Source organism: Nanorana parkeri, unplaced genomic scaffold (genome assembly GCF_000935625.1).
Source record: "Nanorana parkeri isolate BGI_ZX_2015 unplaced genomic scaffold, ASM93562v1 scaffold242, whole genome shotgun sequence".
Lineage (NCBI taxonomy): Eukaryota > Metazoa > Chordata > Amphibia > Anura > Dicroglossidae > Nanorana > Nanorana parkeri.
Genome location: NW_017306510.1, coordinates 565,741 through 575,167, shown reverse-complemented (window position 1 = coordinate 575,167; position 9,427 = coordinate 565,741). Strand labels below are relative to the sequence as shown.

Sequence of the window (9,427 nt, the reverse complement as noted above, 5' to 3'; positions counted from 1 at the left end):
TAATAGAACCTCGGGCAGTTTGGCAAGAGAGTGATCGCACGTAGACGAAGGAGATCATTTAATTTGTATGCTCTCCCAACTCTGCTGTATTATATTCTTTTACACGGTCACCACTGAAAATATATGTATTTCCCTCCTGTCCTCCCAGTTACCAATCTCATTACTGTTTATGTGTCCTTTTTATAGAGGGTTTCTCCCTTTCTTTTCTGAGTAGGCCAAATAAAAGCGTTCAGATCTAATAAATCTCTTGCAAATCCTTTGACTTAGGTAGTTAAAAGTTCATTTGAAAGCTACATTCCAAGCAACTCACATCACAGTGCAGGAATGAGCAAAGATCTTTAGAAATGGTTCATTTGTATTGTCATTGCTCCCCCTAGAGGTCAGAAAGGGAACAACTTATGTGCACGTAGAGTCCAAACTTAAAGTGATAGTAAACTCTTTTTTTATTCTTGCAAATTAAGATGGTAATATTTACATTGTGGTCTTCTTTTTCTAGAGCTTCTTAAATAGTAGATGTAGGTTAAAAAAAGGACCCAGGTCCATCCAGGTCAACCTGTGTGTGTGTTCATTTCTTTCTTCTAATAAAACCAGGACACCGCTATCAGAATACAATAGCCTGGAAGAGGGAAATTGCCCCATGGGTCAACCTCCTTGATCACCAATATCGCCTTATCACTAGTGTTGGGCTCGATGTTCGAGTCGAACAAGAGTTAGATTCAAACATCGCTTGTTCGTGTGTTCGCCGAACACATGAACAATCAGGGCGTTTGGTGGGCTGTTCGCCCTCCAAGTGCCCCACAAGGCACTGTGACTTTTGAAGCCCTGATTGGCTGAAGCCTTGCACCTGACCACAGGTCAGGTGCAAGACTTTGCCCAATCAGGGCACAGAGAACTGTGAGAGCTATGATTGGACAAATCATGATGACTTTGCCCAATCATGGCTCACAGCTAAGTCTCAGCACCACACTATATAAGGCTGCTTACACCGCAGCCTTATGTAGTGTGTTTCTGGAATTAAAAGAGAGAGTTTATATCAGTCTACTATAGCAGTCGATTATTGCAGTCTATTGCAATCCGCATCATGTCTGAAAGGCCAACAAGGAGAGGCAGACGCACCCATGCAGCTATAAGAGGGCAAGCAGCCTCTGTGTCCGCAGGCAAAGTCATGGTCGTTTTTGTGGTCATGGTCCATCCTCTGCAGGCAGTGCATGCTTGTCCTTTGTATCTGGTGCTGGCTGTGTTATTCGGCCACAGCATGTATCTGGCGCTGGCTGTGTTATTCGGCCACAGCATACAGAAGAGGTGGTGGAGTCGATAACTAGGCCATCCTCATCCTCCTCATCCTCTGTCACCCAGGCTCACACTGATTCTCATTCCACCGCAGCTGCCAAAGTGGCCTATTCAGTCTCATTGTCCACAGCTAGTCCTGCCGTGGCCCCACCATCATGCATGGAGGAGTCAGCTGAATTGTTTGAACATAGCATCAGTCACATGCTGCTGGAGGATGCGCAGCAATTACAATGGTCTGATGTTGGCTCTGAGGTTGAGGAAGGGAGTAACTTGAGCCTAAAGAGAGGGGGTGCCAATGATGCACAACAAACTGGCACTCATGTTCCACCAGCTGCAGCATACTGCCAGGTTGGCTCCAGTGACGAGGACAGAGGGGATAATGATGATGAGGTCACTGACTCTACTTGGGTGCCTAATCAAATAGAGGAGGAAAGTGAGGAGGAGGCAGTATGTCCTCCAGGGGCAACCATAAGAGCAGCCACCCTATTGCATCAGACGGCAGAGCTGCACAGGTGCAGGGAGCTGTTGTCTCCCAGCACACTTCCAGAAACGCAGCTGTGTGGGATTTTTTTAGCACATGTGCAGCAGACCGCAGCATTGCTATTTGCAATCTGTGTCTCAAGCAGATCAAGCGGGGCAAAAACATCATGCTCTTGGGTACCACATGCTTGAAGAGACATTTGACCACCTGCCACACAGCCCGTTGGCAAGAGCACCAGAAAAAGGTCCACACTTCTCCATGCTCCTCATCTGTCATCTTTACCCCCACTATACGACATGCCATACCAGCAATGGGTTTCACAGGTCCTTGCGCTATATCTGCCAGTAGCCCACCAGCTGTAGATTTTAACAGTCACATTTCGCTGCCCCAGCTGCTGCAGCGAAAAAAAAATACTGTCCCAGCCATCAATATGCTCGGCGCCTAAATGCCAGCTTGGCCAAATTGCTAGCTTTACAGGTCCTCTCTTTCCATCTGGTGGACTCTGCCCCAGTTCCGTGAGTTTGCAGAATACGTTGTACCACAGTGGCAGGTTCCCAAACGCAATTTCTTTTCATGTAAGGCCATTCCAGCTCTGTACCAGCATGTGGAAGGCAATGTTTTGGCCTCGTTGGACAAGGCAGTCAGCAGCAAGGTCCACATTACCGCTGACACGTGGTCCAGCAAGCATGGCCAGGGACGTTATATTTCCTTCACGGTTCACTGTGTAACTCTGCTTGCTGCTGTAAAGGATGCAGGACATGACTCAGTGCTGGAGCCTGTTCAGCCACCACGCCTCCAAAAGCTGCTGATGGGAGATCTGTCTGCTCCACCCCCTCCTCTTCGGCCTCCACAATGGCCTCTTCTGCAGAATTGTCCGGTGAACCAGCAGTTCTCCCTAAGCATTCAAGGGGCTATGCAACGGGTCAGGCTAAAAGATGCCATGCATTGCTTGAGCTGGTTTGCCCCCGTATGGCTCCTGTCCCCTAGACAGAGATTCTTTCAGCTCTGCAGGGGCAGGCCCAGAGGTGGTTAACACCACAGCAGCTTGAGCCAGGAATGGTTGTATGTGACAATGGCAAAAAACTTCTCTCCGCCCTCCGACTGGGAAAGTTGGTCACATGTATCATGCTTGGCACATGTTCTCAATTTGGTGGTGCAGCGTTTCTTAAACACTTCCAGCGAGTTCACATAAATACACGTCATCTCCTGGAAGTGGTTATACCAAGAACACGGCTGCTACTGCATCAAGCGATAGTGCTGCGGGAGCCCAGTGAGATTCGGTCCCGGCGCCCACCCCACATTGGAGGTGGCATGGCTCTTTCCACACAGATCTCACAGCCGCCGACCCAGTCTGCCTGTATACAGCGTGGCTCACATTACACAGCATTCCACCAGCCAGCACAGATCCCCACTGCCCGCTCATCACCCCTGCTGATCCTCCTCATCTGCCCCTTTGATCCTCCTCATCAGCCCCTCCGATCCTCCACATCTACCCTACTGATCCTCCGTATATTCCCCTCTGATCTTCCACATCTGCCCCTCCTGATCCTCTGCATCTGCCCTGCTTATCCTTCACATCTGCTCTCTGAGACCCTCTGCAGCTGCCCCTACTTAGACCGTTTGCATCTGCCCCTGCTGAGACCCTCCGCCCGAGACATCAGGCCGTCACGCGGAGCAGAGCGGCAGCACAGAGTATGTAGCAAATTCATATATTATTCTGTATTGGTGTATAATGTATTGCCGGGATTTGTAGCCCTCTATAGCTGGTGGTCACTGGCAGAATGGAAGAATCTCGGTCAAATCATCCAAACCAGAAAAATTCTGCCAATTAGCTAATTTTCCAAATCGTCTATATTGGTGTAGAACTGGTGATTCAAATTCTTCTACCAATTCCCCTGCAATTCACTTTTTAGTTGACCTGCTATTTTGAAAATAGTGATGTACGCCGGCAGAGAGAGGAGGGTTCACCCGGGGGATGAGATGTGCCGCCGGGTCCCCTTCTCTATCCTGACACTGTCGGGCTCTCGGTCCATGAGCAAGTGCCTGATTGTTTAGAGGGGGTGACACCAAAATGACTGACAGTCATTTTACACCAAAATGACTGACAGTCATTTTGGTGTCACCCCTCCAATGGTGTCACCCGGGTGCGGGCCGCAGCCCCCGCACCCCACTTGTGATGCCACTGGGTTGACCTGAGTGATAAGGGGTGTAATGGTAATGTCCATAGTGGACCAGGGTTAATAACTGGTGACCAAGCATGAGTGATAATGGAGGGGGTATTATGGATCAAAGAGGTTGACCTGGGTGATACTGGGTGAATGTTTGCTTCTCTATGCACATATACTATGAAAGAATCTAAATTTAGTTGCTAACAGATCCTGTTAATGTGCTCATGTCTATCAAGCAACTGACAAAAATAATCAAGGACATATTATATTCCTGTAGATCGGCTTGAGTACTGCATCATGGGAGAAGGTGACATGTTCCCCCATACAGGAAAAGCACTGGGTATTCTGCAGAGACTCCTACGTTATGTTAGTTGGAGAACCAGATGTCGTGGTTAGGCTAAATAATCTCATGGTCCCAGAGCATTTGAACCCTCTGTATTTATGATCTTGGTATATACTGAAATAAACTTTATATTAAATATACAAGACAAGTATACATTGCAACAGACGAAAAGTTTATTGAACACCAAAGAAGTCAGAGAAACACCATTTCCTTGTACACCAAGGAACTTTGCAGGAAGACTGAAAATGGTCCATAGAGAGGCAAGATGCAGTGTATAACAGGCTGTATTGAAGTGTGCAGCATTGATGGTTGCTGAGTGCTTAACGATTTTTTGTAGTTGCTGCTGTAAAAAAAGATTCTAATTTAAATATTCATGTAAAGAAAGATACAGGTTAATCACAGGACATATATGACTTAAGATTTAAAAGCTTGGCATAGGTAAAATATTGTGTACAATTTACTAGCTCAGCTTCATGGCCATTGCCAACTGGTCCAGTTATACTCTAGGCCAGTGTTTCTCAACCTTTGTTCACTGCATGCTTTAATAGTATACAACATTTTGAGGCTCCCCAATTACCAAAAGGGGGACCCCATGCAAAAGCACAAAAAATGGTCTTCTCCCTTTTTATCAGAGCCCCCACTTCACATCAGAGTCTTCCCTCTCACACTAGGAGCCCCTTTTACATGACAATTTCCCTTAACATCAAGAGCTCTCTTCACTTTAGAAGCCCTCCCCCCTTTTGACATCAGGTGCTCTCTTTACATCATAAGCCCCTCTTAATATCAGAACCCCCTTTAAACCAGAGACACCCTTTCATATCAGTGTCCCCCTGTTCACATTAGAGTTCCCCCTTCACACCAGTATCCCCTTCACATCAGAAGCCTGTCTGCCCCATGAAAAGACATGTTGCTCTGCAAAAATTTTAAGGCACCCCTGAGAAGACCAGAAGGCCCCCCAGGGTGCCATGGCACCCTGGTTAAGAAGTGCTTCTACTTGTACCATTGCAGCAAAGGTGCAGTGATAAAGTGTTTCATCAACATTGCATGCTCCATCAAGCCAAAATTATAATCTTAATACAGCTGGATGTACAACACACAATTAGGAAAATCAAACATAAACAAAGATATGTAAGGAGACCAAGTTATTGCGAAGGTTGCGGAGCAGCTGTATAATGATATTCTGAATATCAGAAGATGTCTAAGGAGAATAATTTGCAAAAATGGCTTAGAATTCTGAAAGACATTAGCGGGAGGTTAGGACTGAAGGCATGCTATTCTAAAGCAGGGTGATGAGCTGGTGGGACAATAAACTGCATGGCATAATGTTCCTGTTCATATGAAACTAATTAATTTATAAGAGGAACAATAGTTTTTCAGGTCCGAAATAATTTAAAATAACATATTTTCACAATTTCTCCTTTTAAATGTTGGCACCGGTTTTGTATTATTTCTGTAAGTTGTATGATATACAGTCACAAATTAACTTTTTTGTATTTTACTTCTTCTACAGTGGACAAAGACTAGCCACTGAACATCTTTTAATTTCAGCCATGGATTCTTCTTGACCTAGGTGCCCTGCTATCTAAATCCCTGCATTTACCAATGTCTTTATGTAGTGTAATGGGCTAAAATGGATCACATTAAACCAAATGTCAATGTGTTCCTTGCTTCTAGCACCACCTCCTCTTTCTCGGAGCTCCCTACAAAAACATGGGAGCATAACAGGGAATTTGTACAATAAGAATCATGACAAGAGTCTTACACTTGACTTTGGTTGCACTGGAGTTTCTAGAATTCAGTTTTTCAGTGAACCATGTGACTTGCTAGACAACATTAGAAGTTCAGGTATTTATCTCACTAATTCCCTAGAGCAGTGACGTGTGGTACCTCTTGTTCCGGGTGAGGCATTCCCCAGTCTCGCGCCCAGCACGTCCCACCCCGCCCCCTGCCAGATGAAGCCCCACCCCTGTTGTACTAAGCCCCACCCCTGTCAGACGAAGCTCCGCCCCCAACCCATCCCCAAGCTAGTGTAAAGGAGGAAGGGAGGAGCCTCCCTTTCCCTCACTTGCTCATCACTGCTGAGGCATCGAGATCGATGGCCTCAGTGTTTTTTTTGTTTTTTTTTGATTGAACAGTTAGGACCAATGGTGCTTTGCCATTGGTCCAAGCCACCCACAGAGCTCATGCCTCTAACAAAGAGTAGAGGCTGTGACAGCTCTGGCTTCAATAGTTAGGTTACACAAGCAGTGGGGAAGCCCACTGCTGTGTAACCTAACTAACTGTCAAAAGCTGGATGCAGCGCTGCCTGTAATTAACAGGCAGCACTCCATCCATGATAGGTTACACAGCGGGGAGGATTTCCCTGCTGTGTAACCTGTTAGATGCCGATCTGAATGGCGAAAAAGCTGTCAGCTTCAGACTTGAAACTGACAGCTTATTTCCTCCATAATTCTAGGTTAGGCTCTGGCTCACCTGCCTCCCCTGACCGCACGTCCCTGGCCTTGAGTGATCTTTAAAGGTCTCCATTGCAAATAGGATGGTCTATTTTAGAGCATGCAGGAGTACTGTTCTAATTCAGGCTAACAGTAAAAAAAAAAAAAAAGATCTGCCTAAGATTACAGTGTTATGTAAAGTAGGGTATACATAGTGGATTTTTGCACGAACATTCGTATGAAAAATCCCATCCAACATTCGTGGAATCTGGCAACAGAAACTTGTTTACTTATTTGAGTACCTGTGTACTTACTTAACATTCTATTTTGCAGTGAATGGAGTTTCCAAATGAAAACCACATTGACTGTTAGAAATTTGTTCGATGGAGAAAAAAATTCCAACATGCTCTTCCGAAAATTTTCGGGAACATTTTCGTATTCGTTTGTCGATTGCACCATACTAATTGATGGATATTCAAATGAACGTTCCCAAAATGACTTGTTTCGTAAGAAATTTGAACCTTGTACTTGAATGTCTGTTTTCTATAAAATATTATTTCACTTACTTGTGGAAGTCGTAGATGTAGAAGATGTTGATGTAGTGGTTGTACTTGATACACCACCAGCAGGAATTCTAGGCAAAAAAAAGGTTGTTTACCATAAATATACAAACGAAATATCACCTTCTGTAATATATCACTTATGCCCATGCGCGTGACAAATGAAATGTTAAGCAAATCTGTATAAATTATCTAAATGATAATTATTACTACAGGATGTGATTCATTAATGATAATATGAGATATGATTGGGAACGTGTACTCACAGAATACATATAGCCCAAACTTGTTTTTTTTAGTTGCGGATAAAACAGTAATGGGTGAAAACTGGTGTCAATTAATTTTTTTCTATTGTTTTCCTTGCCTTGTCATTTCTCCTTTGTGTTCTTTAAAATACCTGGTGAGTTTCCCTTATTTCATTTTGTAATCTTATAATGCCAAGCATGGAAGCAGATCCATGCTGGCATGGTCCATTTGCATCCCTGGGCTTGCTGGTCAAATATACAGGACCATGCCAATCATGGCTAGCCAGTGCTTCCATAAGCTTTGTCGTAGTTAGCTTTGTGGTCTGGTGATAGACAGGAGCTCTGAATAGGATCCTCACTGTTGCATCTCTAGCTCACAACTGAGAATAGACATGCCCCCCACTATAGGGAAGAGGGGCAGGAAGGGAAGCTGTGCGATCACGTGACTGCAGAATTAAAGTTCAAAAAAGGTATCAAATGTTTATCTTTCTATAATAAATGTAGTTATAGTCATTAATGAGTGTCATAATAAATATTTTAACTGTGTCTCTGGGACCATTGACACCGGTTCCATTGCGTTGCCATCCATTGTGATCCATTTTTCAATAGATGCCAAGGGAAGGGCACTGAAAAATGAATGGGTGTGAATGGGGATAGTTCAGATAGCTCGATTTTGCTGTATTAGGTGCACTGCATAGAACATGCACTACTTTTTTTCAGTGCACCATAACGCAACCCAGGTGTGAACTAGCCTCATTCACACCCATTCATTTGCCCTTCCATTAAAATCCATTGAAAAACGGATTACAACGCAACGGAACAGTAGGGAATCAGAAGGTATAATTGCAAGTCAGTGGACTTTCTTCCAAATTTGGTGTGAATGGGCCCTTTCTGTTGACCTATAGGTCAGAGTGCATAAGAAAGTATTAGCTTGAGACCTTCTACTGAGGTTAAAATTAGAAATCAGCTCCATCACAAATAAAATCATGGGCTGGCTTCTTATACCACCCAGGGATTTTAGTGATGAACAGTCTCAACCGGAATTTAAAGTTACACTGAAAAATTGTGACAACTAAAAAAACCAAATTATTGGGTTTCCATGATGGATGTAAAATAAATAGTTGGTTAATCCAGCCACACATGTGGAAGGGTATAAAGGCTCAAACTACTACTGGAAAAACCTCTTGCAGCCTCCCACTATGTAAGAGCTGCTGGGTGATAAAACCCATGGGTACTCAAACCCATGGGTACCACAGACAATGGTGTACATTAGATAATCAGACAGACTTTATACAGTTCTATGTTATGAGACCTGTACTCTCTGGTCCTCCAACTTACTTGAAGTCCTGTCCATCCAGCAACTGTGTGTATTTGGCGATCTCCTGTTCCAGACGGGACTTGACATCCAGAAGCATCTTGTACTCACTGGTCTGCATTTCCAGCTGGTTTCTGAGGTCTGCAAGCTCTTCCTCCAACTTAGCTATAAGATCCTGAATCTGAGCAATCTGTGCACAGTATCGACCTTCTGTATCAGCCAAGGATGCTTCTAAAGCTGATTTCTGCATACAACATAAAAAGATTGACATGGTTAAGATGAGGCCCCTGGCTGAACATTGTGAACATGAAATTCACTGTCAAGCTAGTATCAACCTATGGAGCTCTGTATCTAACTACTGGCATTGACTACAGTGCCAGTCAATGCAGATGCTATCCAGGAAAAGTCACAGTAGATCATGCGACTGCTGTGGGCCCCAGTAGTTTAGAGGACCATTATAGCTTGGTTGTATTATTACTTATCCAGGTTGCAAATCCTGGTCAGGGAACTAGCTGCAAGGAGTTTGCATGTTCTCCCTGTGATTGTCTGTGTTTCCTCCCACACTCCAAAGACATGCTGGAAGGATAATTGTC

General features: G+C 44.5%; 1 protein-coding gene across 1 annotated transcript in view; it reads right to left on the bottom strand.

Annotated features, from left to right (window-relative positions):
• Positions 1–8,817: 8,817 nt before the first annotated feature.
• Positions 8,818–9,427, bottom strand: part of LOC108787111 (keratin, type I cytoskeletal 47 kDa-like) — a 7,329-nt gene continuing 6,719 nt past the window's right edge. Inside the window, exon 6 of the mRNA XM_018556571.1 lies at positions 8,818–9,078. Within this exon, the coding sequence (XP_018412073.1) occupies positions 8,854–9,078 (225 nt within the window). The 3' untranslated portion in view covers positions 8,818–8,853. The remainder of the gene's footprint in view (positions 9,079–9,427) is intronic.